General features: G+C 36.5%; 1 protein-coding gene across 1 annotated transcript in view; it reads right to left on the bottom strand.

The window, feature by feature from the left end:
* Window positions 1-1,060: 1,060 nt before the first annotated feature.
* Window positions 1,061-19,859, bottom strand: part of LOC132663506 (uncharacterized) — a 41,340-nt gene continuing 22,541 nt past the window's right edge. The window contains 3 exon segments of the mRNA XM_078436876.2: window positions 1,061-1,411; window positions 1,413-4,347; window positions 16,906-17,001. Of these exon segments, the coding sequence (XP_078293002.1) occupies window positions 1,063-1,411; window positions 1,413-4,347; window positions 16,906-17,001 (3,380 nt within the window). The 3' untranslated portion in view covers window positions 1,061-1,062.

Genomic DNA, 19,859 nt, shown 5'->3' with positions numbered 1-19,859 from the left:
TAGTGAGGAACTTCCTGAGGAGCATCCATGTTCATTAGCTTAATAAGTTTTAGCCCCTTTCAGTTCTATCTTTTCTTAGCCCTGACTTGCGGCTGAAAAATCTCCCTGCATACATCATCTTTACACTTTCAACCTCTGAGTTCTCTCTGATGTTCTCAAAAGTATGATTTCTGGCTGAAAGCATTCCAAGACATTTACAGGGCTGTTTATATTGTTTAAATTATCTGATGTAATATAATATTTTGTCTGGATGAAAGTATTTCTAAATTCATTACATTCATATGATCAATTCCATGAGTTTTCTGACCCTGATGGTCAACTGCTGGTGGAAATCTTCCCTACATCCATCACAATTATATGGTTTCTCCCATGTGATGAAGGGGATCAGAATATACCCCCCCAAAACATGCCACTTTGGCATATGTATTATTTTGAACCAAAAGCAACTTAAAAACTGTAAACGCAAAAAATTCTCGCCCTCCCCCTATCCACCTAAAGGCAGGGCATAAATTTCTTTTTATGAAGGTGTTCCCCATCCCGTCTCCCAAAAGAAAAGAGATAGCACCAATATCTGCATAAACACACCTTACTGAAATAACCTTTGTGTTCCATTCATTTCCCATATATTTACTTTCCCACAATTTACCATCACTAAAAGCTCAAAACCCGTTTCCTTTGTCTGGACACTTCTTTGCAAATGTATTGCTCTTTTGTTAAAGTGGTATATAAGCTTCCAGGTCTGACCACCTCTTTTGGGTTTTCATTTGATTTCTGTGAGATCCCTCCATGTGTATATGAAATAAACTTTCTTTTCCTGTTAATGTCTTTAAATTTACATAGGCCCAGCCACTGAACCTGAAAGTAAAGCTATTTTTCTTCATCTTAGCTTTTTACATCTGACAACCCACTGAAAATCTTCCCACATTACCACATTTATCAGACTTCTCACCTTTTGGAGTTTTCTAATGCTTTCATTAAGTTGAGACTCATTTCTGAGAATGAGGTTTCTCATAAGGTTAGAAAGTTAAATTGGAAATGAAAGCTTTCTCACGTTAATTACACTCAGCATTTCTTCCTTGCATGCATTCTCTGATGTGCTATGAGGACCGATTTCCAAACAAAACTCTTCTCACACTCAACACATTCATAGGGTTTCTCCCCTGTGTGAGTTCTCTGATGTATTCTCAAGTAGTGTTTGTAGGTGAAAGCTCTCCCACATCCATTACATTCATATGGCTTCTCCTGTGTATGCCTCAAGTGCATTCTGAGGACGGACTTCCAGACGAAAATTTTACCACATTCAATACATTCATTGAATTTCTCCCCTGTGTGAACTCTCTGATGTCCTCTGAGGCGTGACACGCAGGTGTAAGCTTTTCCACATTCGTTACATTCATATGGTTTTTCCCCTGTGACTTCTTTGATGTATTATAAGGCTTGACTTCTGGGTGAAAGTCTTCCCACAGTCATTACATTCATGAGGTTTCTCACCTGTGTGAGTTCTCTGATGTAGTTCAAGGCTTGACTTCCAGGTATAACCTTTCCCACACTCATTACATTCATAGGGCTTCTCCTGTGTATGCCTCCTCTGATGTGTTCTCAGCAATGACTTCCAGAGGAATGTTTTCCCACATTCTATACATTTATAGGGTTTCTTCGTTGTGTGGATTTTCTGATGTCCTCGGAGGCGTGACATGCAGGTGAAAGCTTTCCCACATTCATTACATTCATGGGGTTTTTCCCCGGTGTGATTTCTCTGATGTATTATAAGGCTTGACTTCTGGGTGTAAGCTTTCCCACACTCATTACATTTATAGGGTTTCTCCCCAGTGTGAATTCTCTGATGTATTCTAAAGTGGTGTTTGTACGTGAAAGCTCTCCCACATTCATTACATTCGTATGGCTTCTCCTGTGTATGCCTCCTCCAGTGCATTCTCAGGATTGACTTCCAGATGAAAGTTTTACCACATTCAATACACTCATAAAGTTTCTCCCCTGTGTGAATTCTCTGATGTCCTCTGAGGCGTGACATGCAGGTGTAAGCTTTTCCACATTCATTACATTCATAGGGTTTCTCTCCTGTGTGAGTTCTCTGATGTATTATAAGGCTTGACTTCTGGGTGAAAGTCTTCCCACAGTGATTACATTCATGGGGCTTCTCCCCTGTGTGAGTTCTCTGATGTAGTTCAAGGTTTGACTTCCAGGTATAAGCTTTCCGACATACATTACATTCATAGGGTTTCTCTCCTGTGTGAATTCTCTGATGTATTCTCAGGAATGACTTCCAGAGGAAGGTTTTCCCACATTCTATACATTCATAGGGTTTCTCTCCTGTGTGGATTTTCTGATGTCCTCGGAGGCGTGACATGCAGGTGAAAGCTTTCCCACATTCATTACATTTGTGGAGTCTGTCTGCTGTGTGAGTTCTCTGATGTAATGCAAAACTTGACTTCCAGGTGTAAGCTTTCCCACACTCATTACATTTATAGGGTTTTTCCCCTGTGTGACTTTTCCGATGTATTACAAGGCTTGACTTCTGGGTGAAAGCTTTCTGACATTCATTACATTCATAGGGCTTCTCCCCTGTGTGAGTTCTCTGATGTAGTTCAAGGCTAGACTTCCAGCTGTAAGCTTTCCCACATTCATTACATTCATAGGGTTTCTCCCCTGTGTGAGTTCTCTGATGTATTGCAAGGCTTGACCTCCGGGTGAAAGCCTTCCCACACTCATTACATTCATGGGGTTTCTGCCCTGTGTGCTTTTTCTGATGTGCTCTGAGTTGTGACATGTAGGTAAAAGCTCTCCCACATTCATTACATGCATAAGGTTTCTCCCCTGTGTGAATTCTCCAATGTATCTTCAGGATTTTCTCCCAGAGGAAAGTTTTCCCACATTCTATACATCGATAGGGCTTCCTCCCTGTATGAGTTCTCTCATGTCTTCTAAGGTGCGACATGCAGGTGAAAGTTTTCCCACATTCATTACATTCATATAGATTTTCCCCTGTGTGAGTTCTCTGATGCATTCCAAGGCTTGCCTTATGGCTGAAAGTTTTACCCGATTTAATACATCCATAGGATTTCTCCACTGCATGAATTCTCTGATGTCCTCTGAAGTGTTGTTGGTAGGCCAAAGACTTCCCACATTCATTACATTCATAGAGTTTCTCTCCTGTGTGAGTTCTCTGATGTATTCCAAGGCTTGACTTCTGGGTGAAAGTTTTCCCACATTCATTACATTCATAGGGTTTCTCCCCTGTGTGAATTGTCTGATGCACTCTGAGGCATGCCATATAGGTAAAAGCTTTCCTGCATCCTTTACATTCATAGGGTTTCCCCGCTCTGTGTTTTCTCTGATGCCCTACTAGGGATGATTTCCTGGAAAAAGCTCTCCCACATTCATTACATTCATAGGGCTTCTCACTTGTGGGAGTTCTTTGATGTACAATGAGGGATGAACTTCTAGAGAAAGATTCTTGACATTCATTGCTCTCATACTGTTTTTGTCTCCTGGGAATTCTCTGATGTAGACTGAAAGCCGACTGAGAACTGAAAGTTTCCCTATAAGTGTCATTATCACAAGATGTCTCTATTGTGGGAGTCCTCTCTTGCACTGTAATTGCTAAATTGTGGTTTAAGTTTTTTCCACATTCAAAGGATTTCACTCCTGTGTGAGTTCTCTGATATTCTCTGAAATGTGCTTTTTGACCTAAAGTTTTCTCTCCTGTTTCAGTTCTCTGAAGTGGAGTAACCTTACTAAAACTGTTCCCGGTTTTAATACATGCATCTTCATCAAATTCAGAATGACTCTTCTCTATGTGAATATTTGGAGAGACAATGTTTGATTTATCACATAAGTTTTTTCCAAATTTATAAGATCCCTCTTGTATGTGGGCACTCTTACATTTAATGGAAGTTGCCTTATCATGGAAAGCATTATCATGTTCATTATGTTCAAAAGACTGCCCCAAAATCTGAAAAGTCTGATCCTGAATAAGTTCCTCCACATGACTAAACACTTGCAAATCTTGATTGTAATCAAAATATTTCTCTCCACTATTCATTCTCTCATTGCTAGTATTGAAAGAAGATGCATTAAACTCATAAGCCTCTTTGGTTGAGTAACTATATGGGGTCAAAAGATAGAGATCCAAGCATGTAGGAACATCAGTGTCACATTTAGAGAGCATTTTTCTTGAAGGAAAAATGTCTATGCCCCGATGAACTGGTTTTCCTGAAATTTTATCTTGCTCTGTAGTTAATGTTTTCTTGTTGTTGAATAAGACTTGACAGAAATATTTGTGTTGGCTTTCCTGGCTCTTCTCTAAAAGACCAAGTTGGCAGTCTCCTAAAAATGAGAAAGTTAAAAATTCCTTATGAAACTTAAAAATTTTATATAAAAAGGACTTATATACAAATGCCCTATTAAGTTACTGACATTTTTGTTTCCGGCTAAGTCTCCCAACAACACAGTATACAATACAGTACATATTAACTATATTCACTTTCCTTCAGGGAGAGATTCCACTGTAGTGGAAAAGGAGTGGGGAGAGAATCTGGAAGTGAATATCATAAGGATTTGGCATTTAGATTATATAACTTTCAAACTTGGGAAGAGAAGTGGGTATAAACAAAAGGAATGATGAATTGGGAATGTAAGGGTTTTAAGAGAGTTGGTTACTAGCAACAGGAAAATCAAGAGGAGAATGAATTCAAACTGAGAATTTAAAAAATCATGCCCAAGGGTTTCATAAGGGTTCCAGCAGAGACAGGGTATGAATTAAGGCCACCATCAGAATCTATTTCTTATACTATCAAATATATAGATTAAAATGGAGGGACACTCATTATGTAACATGCTTCCATTTGGAGGGACCCTATTTCCATTCCACATATAAACACCAAGAATTCATGGCACAAATATCTCCTCTCCTTATTCTCAAAACCATAAATGCCCAATATAAAGTGTAAAAGAGACTGGAGGAAGACATGTTTTCACCTGGATTAGACTCAACGTTCTGGTATTTTGGTTTGTATTAGTTTGTTCAAAAGTAAACCTTTATTGACACCAAATCCAAAGTTTCACCTTTTCACGTGCACACTCATGTTCTTGAAACTAGTTTTAACCTTGTCCCATATTTAACTCAGCTTTCTATGTACTTTTCAACATATCTGGTTTACCAACTGTGAGAACCTTAAGAATCACATTTCAACCTGCTCCCTTAAATTATGGAAATATCTATTATATTTACCTATCATTAAAAAATACTGTATATATTTGACTATAACCATCCTGCTACCCATACTCTATGTAATGTCAGGCCTCTGCTAAACCTAAGATGGTCCAGAGCCCACTACCTGGGGATGGTGAGGGGGGTGGGAGGGTGAGGAGAATGAAAGAGTTAAGAGGTATCTTTCCAGAAAACAAAATTTTACACTACCTGCATATACTTAAGAAGTTGAAACTATCACTCTACAATTCTATAAGACCAGAATATTTTCAGCAATGTCTCGTCAGGCTATCTTCCCCCATTTAGGGAGGGAAACTCAAAAAACAATCTTACACTTACCTTCTTTCCTAATTTACACCACATTTCTGACTTTGCATGAGTCTTAATCTAGATATCCTTCAGGGAAAAATATAAAATATATTTGTATAGTCAAATCTAAAAATTACCTAGGTTGGGAATGCAAGCTGGTGCAAGCCACTCTGGAAAACAGTATGGAGGTTCCTCAAAAAATTAAAAACAGAACTACCCCACGACCCAGCAATTGTACTACTAGGCATTTATCCACGGGATACAGGTGTGCCATTTCAAAGGGACACATGCACCCCCATGTTTATAACAGCACTATCAACAATAGCCAAAGTATGGAAAGAGCCCAAATGTCCCTCAATGGATGAATGGATAAAGAAGAGGTGGTATAGATATACAATGGAGTATTACTCAGCAATCAAAAAGAATGAAATCTTGCCATTTGCAACTACATCGATGGAACTGGAGGGTATTATGCTAAGTGAAATTAGTCAGAGAAAGACAAAAATCATATGACTTCACGCATATGAGGACTTTAAGATACAAAACATATGACCATAAGGGAAGGGGAACAAAAATAATATAAAAACAGGGAGGGGGACAAAACAGAAGAGACTCATAAATATGGAGAACTGAGGGTTACTGGAGGGGATGTGGGGGGGGGGTGGGCGAAAAGGGTAAGGGGCACTAAGGAATCTACTCCTGAAATTATTGTTGCACTATATGCTAACTAATTTGGATGTAAATTTTAAAAAATAAAAAAGAAAATTTAAAAAAAAGAGAAAAAAAATTACCTAGGTATAAACCTAAAATTTACAGGATCTGTGTACTGAAAGTCACAAAACACTAATGAAAGAAATCTACATAAAGATCTAACCTTAGATCTAGAAAGATCTAAATAAATGGAGAAACAAGCTTTGTTGTGGACTATAAGAGTCAATCTACTAAAGAAAATTTCCCCCAAATTGTTCTATACATTTAATGCACATCCTACCAAAATTCCAGCAAGATTCGTTTTATATATATATAGATAATCTTGTTCTAAACTATATATAAAAAGGCAAAGAAACCACAATAGCTGAAAAAATTTTGTCAAAGAAGAATAAAGTCTATGATATGTTAGGCCTTATTAAGTATCTATAGTAATCAAGAGTGTGGTACTGACAAGGAAATGTAAACATAGATCAAAGAAAACAGAAAAGAAAACCAAAATCTAAATATGGCCTTTTGTAGCAACGTGGATGGAACTGGAGAGTGTGATGCTAAGTGAAATAAGCCATACAGAGAAAGACAGATACCATATGGTTTCACTCTTATGCGGATCCTGAGAAACTTAACAGAAGACCATGGGGGAGGGGAAGGAAAAAAAAAAAAAGAGGTTAGAGTGGGAGAGAGCCAAAGCATAAGAGACTATTAAAAACTGAGAACAAACTGAGGGTTGATGGGGGGTGGGAGGGAGGGGAGGGTGGGTGATGGGTATTGAGGAGGGCACCTTTTGGGATGAGCACTGGGTGTTGCATGGAAACCAATCTGACAATAAATTTCATATATTAAAAAAAAAAAAAAAAAAAAAAAGAAAACCAAAAATCTGACCAACACAGTCCATGGATTTTTGACTAAGGTATAAAAGCAATTCAATGAAAGGACAGTTTTTTTTCAACAAATGGTAAACAACTGGACATCCATAGGCAAAAATATTAATATGGATTTAAATGTAAAGCATAAAACTATAAAACTTTTGAGAGGGAAAAAAAAAGAAAACGTTTGAGACCCAGGGCTAGGCAGGGAGTTCTTAGAAGAAATAATAATCCATTCTAAAAGAAATGCATTAAATAGGATTTCATCAAAATGAAAAATGTTTGTACTATGAAAGACCTACAGAAAATATTTGCAAGCCACATATCCAACAAGTCCATTTTATAACGGACAAAAGACAGAACAGGTATTTCACTAAAGAAGGATATACATATAGCACATAAGCACATAAATAGCCATCCAACATTATTAGCCATTAGGGAAGCAGAAACTAAATTTCACTACACAAGATATCACAATAAGATATCACTATAAACCTACTGAAACAGATAAAAAATAGAAATAATAGCAAATGCTGGTGATGATTCAGAAAAAAAATGTATCTCACACCGTGATGTTAAGAATGTAAACGGTACAGCCTCTCCAGAAAATCAGTGGCAATATCTTTTTAAATTAAAAATGTGCCTACCCCATGAACCTGAAATTGCAACTTTTGGGTACTTATCCCGGAGAAATGAAAATTATGTTCACACAAAAAATATACATACAAATACCCACAGCTGCCTTATTTATAACAGAGAAATACTGGAAACAACCCAAGTATCCTTCCATGGGTTAATAAATGAAGAAACTTTGGCACATCATACAATGGAGTACTACTCAGCCTTAAAAAAGAATGAAATTGATACATGGGGTGGGGGGGGGGCACATGGGTGGCTCAGTCGGTTAAGCATCTGACTTCCAATTCAAGAAATTCAACTTTAAGATTGTGTTCCTGTAGGGATGCCTGGGTGTTTCAGTTGGTTAAGCATCTGACTGGCTCAGGTCATGATCTCACGGTTTGTGAGTTCAAGTCCTGCATCAGGGTCTGTGGTAACACCTCAGAGCCTGGAGCCTGCTTCACATTCCGTGTCTCCCTCTCTCTCTGCCCCTCCCCTGTTCATGCTCTGTCTCTCTCTCTCTCTCAAAAATAAGTAAACATTAAAAAAAAAATTTTTTTAATAAAAAAGAAATTGATACATGGAATAATTTAAATTTCAAATGGATTATGATTGGTACAAAAAAGCAAATCTCAAAATGTTATATGATGCATGATTCCATTTATTTCTTGAAATGGCAAAACTATAGAAATAGAGAGATTAGTGGTTACCAGGGGAGACAAAGGCAACCACTTGGGGGGTGGGGTGGGGGAGCGTGAATACAAAAAGGCAGCACCAGCGTTCTTTTATGGTAATGTTCACAATTTTGTATCTTAACTGTGGTGGCAGTTACATAAACCTATTCGTGGGCTATAACTGCACAGAGGTATGTGTGTGTGTACATTAGCAATAATGTACCAACATTAGTTTCCTGGTTTTGATACTCTACTACAGCTACCAGGATGTCACCACTGGAGGAAGGTGGTTGAAGGGTACCCTAAGTATTTGCACTATTTTTGCTACTTCCTCTGATCTACATTATTTCAAATAAAAATTAAAGAAATACTAGAATTAATCAGGTTTCTTTAATGTGTTACTATTTCAAGAGTTCCATGGAAAGACAGACGAATCAGAAGAGATGCTCACCCTGCTTTGTGTTGAATTTGAACATGTAAAATATTATTAATACAAATATTTTGGAAATTGTATGCAAAATAAATTTGTATAGATCTGTCAATGCCTTCACTGTTCAAAACATTCACAGAAAATTAAACAGAAACTTCTAACAAGTTTTCCTATATTTATCAGAGTGCTGACAATACTTTCCATAATATTAGCCAATAAAAGTATAGAATGGTCAGTTATTTGTTATGATTTTCAATGTTTCCTTGGCCAAAATTTTACTTATTTACACCTCTAGTATCTTTCAGGTCAGTAATTTTCAACTGGGAATGGATTTCAGACTTACTTCCCTGAGCTCTACTCCAGACTTACTGAATCTCTTTACTTGATATTCATATACATTAATGGTATATTATTGATGTATTATGTCTCAGGATTACTGCTGTATGACAAGATTTCCCTCTATAAAATTTTATTCATGCATTTTAATGAATCAAATGTAATATTCACTTCTTTGTAAAAAGGCTTATTACACTGTCATTAAAGAAATTTTGCCTTAAACTGTTCTTTAAAAATAGCTTTATTAGGTTTTTCTATCACAGAAATAATCAAATTTCCTTGTCAGTGCATTATTCTTATTACGAACCTACATCAGACTTTTCCCATTTGAAAATTAGTAACAAATTAGCCACAGCCATTACAATTCTGATATGTAAAGGTGGTTTCTGTTTAACTCTGATGCTTGCTTGAAAGCTCTGCTATAAGCTAGGCCAGAAGAATTTGTGCCATCAACAAAGGACAATCTCGGAGCTCAGGAAAAAGACTGTGCTAAGTGAGTCAAAGTACTGACACCTCAGTGAGAAGACTCTTACAAACATGCTTTTGAGCTTACATCATTTAGAAAACTTTCAGGTCATTAAGGTACACTGAGTAAGAATTTATATATTTTTTCTAGTTAAGAAGCACACAATCTCTGGGCACCTGGGTGGCTCAGTCAGTTAAGCATCCGACTCTTGATCTGGGCTCAGGTCATGATCTCATGGTCATGAGACTGAGCCCCAAATCAGGCTCCACACTTCCCGTGGAGCCTGCTTAAGATTCTCTCTCTCCCTCTGCCCCTTTCCCCCACTCACACTTTCTCCTCTCAAAAAAAAAAACCAAAAAAGCACAATTTCATGAGACTGGTAACCCAAGATACAGCAGAATAAGTAATTACATGTAACTAAATAATTACATGTTAATTATATATAACTGATAGGGGAACAAAAACCTAACTTGGGCATCTGCATTTGGGATAGTGCTTTCAGTATGCATCAATATGAAATACCTCTCCTCTATCTGGTTTTGGAGTTAGTCCACTATGCAATTGTAAAGTATTTATTTATATTACATACTAGAGTATAGAAGAATAAATCTTTTTAGTGGATTTCTAGGCAGGGAAAAGTGCTCTTTGGAAGATTACAAAAAGGAGAAATTAAAGTAAACTAAAATGTTGCATGATCATTTTATAGAAGAAGGCATCTTACCCAAAACTTACAATGTGCAGTAATGAAAACAAGAGAGAGAGAGGGATCTTAACTTTGGGTCAGGCATGCTAAGCAATTTAATGAGTTTATTCAAGAACTTGTATGGAAAAACCATATAATGATGAAAAGTGACATGTAGAAGAATGTCACATGGATGGATAATACTTAGGAGACTGGATTGTGTAAGCCCTGACATCATATCATGGCAGGCAACAGAAAAAATACAAGAGGGGTTCATAATTTAATAGTCACTAAAAGTAACTGCTTTACATTTCATATGTTAAGTATTATGTAAACCCTATGTTTATGTGCCACATAGGTTATTTGGTCACTTCGGAGCAAGATGAACTTGATGCATTATGTAACAATTAACTTGAACTAGGAATAAGAATAACCGAGGTGTTATAGAGCAGGGCTATAGTTTTGGGTAATGTCATAGGCAGTGAGAATATAAAAAGATTAAGTACAAAGGAAAACTACAATGTTGGGAAGTGCTGAAAGATCAGTATGAGGATGACAGAGATAGTCAATTCAGAAATTGAAAGTGATTTCCTGATAGGAGGATAGTAGGAAAAACATGAGAGCGTGAGAGTAGGACAAAACTTATGGAAGAAGTTATGCAAGCAGGACAGTAGGACCAAATATTATGAAAGAAGTGGAAAAAGACAAGGATTTTTGAATTGTGAGGGAAAAATTAGATTTTGTTTGGCCATTCTGAGAACAAAGAATCCAAATCCCCGACACAGAAGTACAGCTGCCCTGAGGTGGGGCAAAGTCATCAGGATTAAGCAAAAAGGCTTAAATTATGGGAAAGGACAAGGCATGAAGGGAAGAAGAGCAGAAATAAGACAGACTGTTCAGAGACAGATGCTAAAAATTAATGAATTTATTTAAGAACCTGTACAGAAAAAACATATGATGATGAAAAGTGGTGTGTGGAAGCATGTCACATGGATGGATAACACTTAGGAGACTGGCTTAAGCCCTGACATTGTGGCAGGCAACAGAAAGAAATACAAGAGGGGTTCGTAATTTGACAGTCACTAAAATGTAAGTACTTCAAATTTCATATATTAAGTATTATGTAAACCCTAGGTTTATGTGCCATAGGAGGAGAAAGAAACTGGGAATCAAAATCTGTTTACTCATAAATATCCATTTATGGATATAGGAAATACCTATTCCATGCCTCATTATATTTGAAGCACTAAAGATAATAACTTTTAAACAGGCCAGCAAATGTGAATAAGCTCTTAGAGAAGCACAGACAAAAGTGGGATTAAAACCAAAGAGGGAATGATTTCAGGAATCGTGATTACTACCATCACAGAAAGCAGAAAATGTATGGGAAAAAGAAGCAACCCCTATGACAATGTCAAATAGTACAGGTTAAGTGGAGATTTTCAGATATGATTTCAGAAATAGGAAGAGTTGATAAGTGCATAGAAGAAAAATAAAACAAGCAGAGATATGAACTGCTTGAGATGAAGAATGCCATTATAAACAGGGTCATGAAGGTTCATACTAAGAAAGCAAATGACCAGATCTGAACTTTTATAGAAACAAACGAATCTGTGAGGAATATATATAGCAAGTATCCCCCACACATTACTTTGTCTCTTTCTAACCTTCAAAAAATGAAAACTAAAACAAATACACATAAATCTCTTCAGTATAAGTTAACTGATGACATACATGAATTCCTATACAACCACTCTCTAGTGCATGGTATATAAGCTGCCTGGCTCCCAGAGACCTCACATATTCTTTCCTGGGCACAACTTCCTTCACATTTCGAGACAACTCATTTCCCTCAAATATTCAACAAAAATCATTTCCTCACATTTCTGTATACACTTACATGTATGTGCAACTCTAAAAAAAATTAACTTTACATAAATGGAATCATTAATTCTTTTGTTCAAAACTGTGAGATTCATTCATGTACTTGCTTGGAGCTATAACTTGGAAAATTCCCTATTTATGTAATTTATTTACAACTTATTCTTCAGTCATCTGTTCCTGGGTATTTGCTTTTCATTACAGGGGGAAAAAATCCTCACATTCTTCCTAGAGCACAGAAACACACTTTCTCAAGAGAATATAGCTAGGAACAAAGGTCCATCCATTACAGAAGTGATTGTACCTGGAAACTAATTTAATATTATATGTCAACTATACCCCAATGAAATATGTTTTAAAAAGTGGTTACACTTATGTGGGGGCAGGAGGCATATGAGAAATATCTGTACCTTCTTTTTCAATTTTGCTGTGAACCTAAAATTGCTAAAACCTTAAAAAAAAAAAAAAAAGTGCACCAATTTCAAGTGCACAGCAGTAGAGAAGGTACTTTGATATTTCACCTTCTCACTGACTCCCAATACTCCCAAACCTGGAATTTCTGCCAGTCTTATAAATAAATGCATAGCTGTAGCACACTGCATTTCATTTGCGTTTCTTTCACAATTGACGAGGTGTAGGTAAAATAGTTTCCCCATTACTTAACATTTGGATTTCTACCTGGGAAGTTCCTTATTAAGTCTTATACCCATTTTTCTGTTGGGTTCCTGCCTTTTTCCTCAAAGGTTTGCAGAATATCTTCTTATCTGAATATTAGCCCTGCCTTGGTTCCATGTACAGATTCTGCTACAGTGTGGTTTCTCTTTTAATGCTTTTTATGATGTCAAGAAATTCTGAATTTTAATACAGTTTATGTCTTTTCCCATATATTCAATGTTTTTTTGGTTTTAAATTTTCCCTACACAGAATAATAAAAATTTTCTCCTGTATTTCTAAATTATTTAGTTTTGCCTCATACAATTCAGATTCAGTCCACTCAAAAGTGACTTTTGTGGAAGGATATAAAGCTGGGACAAAATGCCACTGTCACACTTTTCATAAATAGTTGTCCTTAAAATATGCAATTGCTTCTGTGTTGTCTATTCTCTTTCAAAGGTCCATAATTATCTACACACCAGTGCCACTCTATACCAGTTACAACAGATTTACAATTCTTTAATACCTATTAGAAAAGATCTTACACCATCCTGTTCTTCAAATGTGTTTAAACAAATTGGTTAGAATAAAACAGTTTAAAGGTCTTCCAATCTATGAACATGATATACCTATTTTATCTCAGTTTTATTTCATGTTGCTCTAAGTTTTAAAAATTTCAATATTTGCACAGCCCAATTTCTAAATATGTTTGCACTGCAACTTGCCAAATAATGCTTTCTCTCCTTTTCCCAGCATAAGCTAACTACTGTTCGGATTTTATTTAATTCTTTTTATACTAAGAATCATGTTTTAGCCTATTTCATTTATGCCATTATACTTTTCCAATTGTTATTTTTAAATACATTACTTCTGCTTTGCTTAGTCTTCTCAAAATTCTTATTCTTTGAATTTTCTATTAAGCAATGCTATACCCATAGCCTAAAAGTTCTGTGCAATAAAGGGTTAACTCAGCAGGTTTGGGGTGTTCAAACCCTGCACATTTCAAAGAAATGACTGGCCTCTGACCAACTCCTGGAAAATAACCTACAAGCCCTGCATGATAAGAGTATCTTTATATACCTTGGGGGCTTGGACCACATCAAAAAGTTCAGGCTCACAATATGATTTATAGTTGGGACCTAAGGCTAGCTATATCAGTATACCTCTGGAAGGGCTGGAGCCTAAGTAACCAAGGTCACTCCAAGCCTACATGCCTGACCCCCAATAAAACCCTTGGATACTAAAGGTTGGGTAAACTTCCCTGGTTAACAATACCTCAGTATGCTGTCACATGTCACTGTTGGCAGAATTAACTACTGTTCACACAACTTCACAGGGAGAAGAAAATGAGGTTTGCATCTATTCTCTCTCTGATTCTGCCCTATGTGCCTTTCACCTTTGCTGATTTTATCTGTAACTTTTTGCTGTAGTATTGTTCTGTATATAAATTGTTTGTGGGACTTGTCATGCATTTGTGCCCAGAGCTACACACACACACAATCATGGGAGGCTTAGTTGGCTTGTTCTCTGTATCTGGCCTCAGGATCAGAACTGGCCCTTCTGTTCCTGATGCCAAGAGGGATTAACTTGCTTCACCTCCCTGAGCCAGACCAGGCTGACCCCCTAGAATGGATCAGGGAGGGAAGAGAAATATGCTGCCACCAGGCTCCTAAGATTGTGAGAAAAGATAAGAGAAACAAAGTAACAGCCTACTCAGGTGTGCACTTAGGCAAACTTAATGACTAACTATAAATCACAGGTAGTATATATACTGCCCTGGGGGGAATAGTGAGGTGAAGTCTCATCTGAGGGGAGGATGCTCCACCCAGGACCCTCAATCCGGACTCCAACCGGGCTGTCCACCACAGGGTTTCCCCAGCCAGAAGGTTGGATGTTGTGAGTACCTGATTTCATGTAGCAGCCCTTTGTTCTCTATACTTCTCTCCCTCTTTATGTTTACTATAATTGTTTAATTATTTATATTCGGCTTCCCTTATAATTAATAAAGTTTTCCTCCACGAAATCGAAAGTGCAGCTATCATGAATTACTATTATTCAGAACAAGTATAAACTATAAGCTTGAATATAGCAACTTTTCTGAGTTCTTGGAGACCTGTGGACATGGGTTCACAAATACACTGAATTTTATACCTTTATAATTTTGATTTTAAAAATCACTTGATCAAATAGATTTTTTTAAAACTATATATGTATTTTTTTGTTGTTGTTTACAAATGGATTTTAATTTGTCTTATATTGTCTACAATTTCTAGTGCAGTTAAACTGTTACTTTGTGGTGCCAAGGTGGCTCAGTCAGTTGAGTGTCCAACTCTTGATTTTGGCTCAGGTCACGATCCCAGTGTCATGGGATCGAGCCTCGTGTCAGGCTCCATGCTGAGTGTGCAGCCTGCTTAAGGTTCTCTCTCTCTCTTCCTCTGCCCCTCTCCCCTACTCAGTCTCTAAAATTTAAAAAAAAAATTTAAATAAACTGCTACTTTCACTTTGCAGAATTTACTGTTTCCTTTTGACACAAAATGTTTAGTTATTCCACTGACACTTCAAAGAAGGTCTATGATTTCAGAGTACAGAGTTTGAAAGATATATATAAATATGTATTAGACTCATGTCATAAAACATGCTATTTATATCTTCTGGAGTAGGGTCAACAAACTTTCTCTATAAAGGGTTGGATGGTAAATATATTAGTCATTGTGGGCCACATGATCTCAGTCACAACTTCTCATTTTGTTGTACCACAACAGCAGACAAAACAATACACAACAAATAGCTTATTTGCAAAAATTGCAGGCAAATAGGTGGATTTAGCATAAGGAACATGATTTACTAACTCATGTTCTAGGATCTCAGTTGCTGTCAATTTTATGTTATGAAATCAGAACAGTACATATAGGCCTATTACATCTAATGTGTTCCTATTTCTCCTCATATCTCTTTCAGTTTTGTTTTATGAATCTTTATAATTTAATTGGCACACAGGTATTTGCAGCCTTGGCATCTCCTCTCTACATTAACTTACTTAGCTTTATTAAAGTGTTTCTTTTATTACTGTATGAAATTTTAAGTGAATCAAAACCTTTCCAGTAGTCCTATAACTTAAGCCTGTATTATATTTTATGTATATTGCCTTGATATTGTTTCATGTTATAAACATTCTAAATTATTTTTAGGTATTTCTCTTTGATACAATCTCATACCATTTTTTCTTTTTGTTTTTAACGTTTATTTATTTGAGAGAGAGGGCGCACATGCATGCATGCGCATGGGGAGGGGCAGAAAGGGAAAGAGAGAATCCCAAGCAGGCTCCACACCTTCAACACAGAGCCCAACGTGGGCTTGATCCCACAAACCAGGAGATCATGACCTGAGCCAAAATCAAGAGTTGGACACTTAACCGACTGAACCACTCAGGCATCCCCGTACCATTTTTTCCTAACAGATTAACCTTAGCCTATCTACAGTGATATGACAGACACATTCATCTAACTTTATGTTATGCTGTTTACATGTTAATGTATACATATTTATTTTATAAAAAATATTTTCAGTGATAAGTCTCTTCTGTGTACAATTAACTGTTTTCCATCTAATAAGAAAGGTCATATTTTTGCATTTACAGTTCATTTATAGAACTTAAATTATAATTATAAATCTCATGCAATTCTTATTTATTAATTAGGCAATACCTAGTGATTTCCTACTACACAACCACTGATCAAATCAGTATATTCCCTCTCTTCCCATCCTTTAAATCTTCCACTTTAGTTACTTCTATAATCTTACTTAGTATTTAACTTTGCACTGGTTAAATATAAATCACTTGACTTGTCATGTATAAATGAATATACCCTGTTGCCTAGTATAAAATATGAACAAATGAAAATAATCACATGTATCCCTTATGTTACACCCTCTGCACCCACATTTTACTGGATCTACTCATTTCTGAAATTCCAAAGGTGCTCACTGTTAACTATTCTCATTCTGGATTTAGTTTTCCAGGAATACCTTTTGCCAGTACTCCAAAACTCACCCAGGTAACTTCTGTTTAGAAATTCATCCTCTAATAACCATGGGTCTTCTCCTTGTTCCAACCTGAAGATTACTTCTGGTTTTATAAAGCAATATCCTGTAAATGGGAAATATTTTAGGACATGGATTCACTGTAAGGGCTCTGATGATTTTGAATGTGAAGGAAGGTGCAGCTTTACAAGCGGCACAGTAATGCTACCCACCTGACCCTTTCTTTAGGGAAGTAAAAAAATATTTTCAGATGCTTGAAAAAGACCTCCTTAAATTCCTAAATCACAAGCTTAAATAACATTAAATTCTAATAATAACCCACATTTATAGGCTTCAGAAAATCAAATGGAGATTTCTAATTATGGGCATGATAGAATAAAAGAAACCAACTTACCCTCCCCCACATGAAACAACTCAAAAGCAATAAAAAATATATGAAACTTTTAGACACAGGACAATAGGCAGTACAGATCAGTAATTCATGAGAAAAGGGGAAGAATGACATGAATGCAATGACTACCACATATCACAGCCCAGTAAGTTTGAACACAGAATGAAAATCAGCCGCAATGAGAAAGAGCTATGGACATCTACAAAAGGATCCCTCCTTCCATCTTTGAATGAGTACAAATTTGAAGATGCATGTGGAAACTACCTGAGGTTGGAAAATAATTATTAGAAAGAAGTAGAATAGGACCACTTTCTTACATCATACACAAAAATAAATTCAAAATGGATGAAAGACCTAAATTTAAGAAAGGAAGCCATCAAAATCCTTGAGGAGAAAGCAGGCAAAAACCTCTTTGATCCTGGCTGCAGCAACTTCTTAACACGTCTCCAGAGGCAAGGGAAACAAAGGCAAAAGTGAACTATTGGGACGTCATCCAAATAAAAGGTTTCTGCACAGCGAAGGAAACAATCAGCAAAACTAAAGGCAACCAATGGAATGGGAGAAGATATTTGCAAATGACATACCAGATAAAGCGTTAGTATCCAAAATCTATAAAGAACTTAGCAAACTCAACACCCAAAAAACAAATAACCGAGTGAAGAAATGGGCAAAAGACGTAAATAGACACTTCTCCAAAGAAGACATCCAGATGGCCAACCGACAAATGAAAAAAAAAGCTCAACATCACTCATCATCAGGGAAACACAAATCAAAACCACAATGAGATACCACTTCACACCTGTCAGAATGGCTATCATCAACAATTCTGGCAACAGCAGATGTTGGCGAGGATGTGGAGAAAGAGGATCTTTTGCACTGCTGGTGGGACTGCAAACTGGTGCAGCCACTCTGGAAAACAGTATGGAGGTTCCTCAAAAAATTAAAAATAGAACTACCCTATGACCCAGCAATTGCACTCCTAGGTATTTATTCAAGGGATACAGGGATGCTGTTTCAAAGGGGCACATGCACCCCTATGTTTATAGCAGCCCCATCGACAATAGCTAAAGTATGGAAAGAGCCCAAACGTCCATCAATGGATGAATGGATATAGAAGATGTGGTAACATATATATACACACACACACACACACACACACACACACAATGGAGTATTACTCGGCAATCAAAAAGAATGAAATCTTGCCATTTGCAACTATGTGGCTGGACCTAGAGGGTATTATGCCAAGCTAAATTAGAGAAAGACAAATATCATATGACTTCACTCATATGAGGGCTTTAAGATACAAAACAGATGACCATAAGGTAAGGGAAACAAAAATAATATAAAAACAGGGAGGGGAACAAAACGTAAGAGACTCTTAAATATGGAGAACAAACAGAGGGTTACTAGAGGGGTTGTGGGAAGGGGGATGGGCTAAATGGGTAAGGGGCAGGCATTAAGGAATCTACTCTTGAAATTATTGTTGCACTATATGCTAACAAACTTGGTGGTAAATTAAAAATAAATAAAAATATACACTGTAAAAAAAAAAAGCAGAATGAAAAAAAAAATCACCAACACACACAGAAGTGGGAAATCTGTGTTTCCAGACTGGAAAGGCAAGGGATCCTCAATAAGACTTCTCATCAGAAACTGAACAGGTCAGAAGGCAGTGAACTACTCAAAGAAAGGGTTATCAACTAAGAATCCCATATCCAGGAAAACTCAGTAAGATAAAGCCCAAATAAAAGTATTCCCAGATAAGAAAAATTGAGATTTTGTTGCCTGCAGACCCACCTTACAAGATACACTAAAGTTCTCTTCACTGATTTCAAAGATAATTGGATAAAAACAATGCCTATATATAAGCATTGTTGGGTTTCTAACATAGACAGATGTCATATGGACAATGAAACCACAAAATGGGGGAGGAATAAAGCTACATAGGAGTAACTTTTCTATATGGCACTGAATGGTAAATTCAAGTGTATTTGGTAAGCCCTAGAGCAACTACTAAGGAAGTAAATTATAAAACATACAATGAAAAAAAATTATAAAAGGAATTAAAAATGTTACATTAAAAAATATTCACATACTGCAAAACAGTAGAAAATGGAATAGAAAATAACAAAAAAGACAGAGGAGACATACAGAAAACAAAATATAAAATGGCAAGCAAAAATCCAACTATATCAAATAAGAACAATTAAGTGTGAAAGAATTTAACAATCCAGACAAAAGACAGAGAATGTCAGACTACATTTAAAAAAAAAAAAGCTATATTTAACTATATGCTAAGGAGATACATATTAAAGATACAAAGATGTTCAAAGGGAGAAGATGGAAAAGATACTTCATATTTCATTCAAGCATGAATGGTTTTAAGAAAGTGATTATATTAAAAAAAATACATTTCTTTTAAAAGATTTTAAGTAATCTCTACACCCAATGTGGGCTCAAACTTACAACCCTGAGATCAAGATTTACCCCTTCTACTGACTGTGCCAGCCAGATGACCTCCCAAAAAATAGACTTTAAGTTGAAAAATGTTACTAGAGATAATGAGAGAC

The sequence above is a fragment of the Panthera onca genome, chromosome D4, assembly GCF_046562875.1.
Source record: "Panthera onca isolate mPanOnc1 chromosome D4, mPanOnc1 haplotype 2, whole genome shotgun sequence".
Taxonomy (NCBI): domain Eukaryota; kingdom Metazoa; phylum Chordata; class Mammalia; order Carnivora; family Felidae; genus Panthera; species Panthera onca.
The sequence above is the reverse complement of the archived record's forward strand: the minus strand, read 5'-3'. Positions and strand labels throughout refer to the sequence as shown.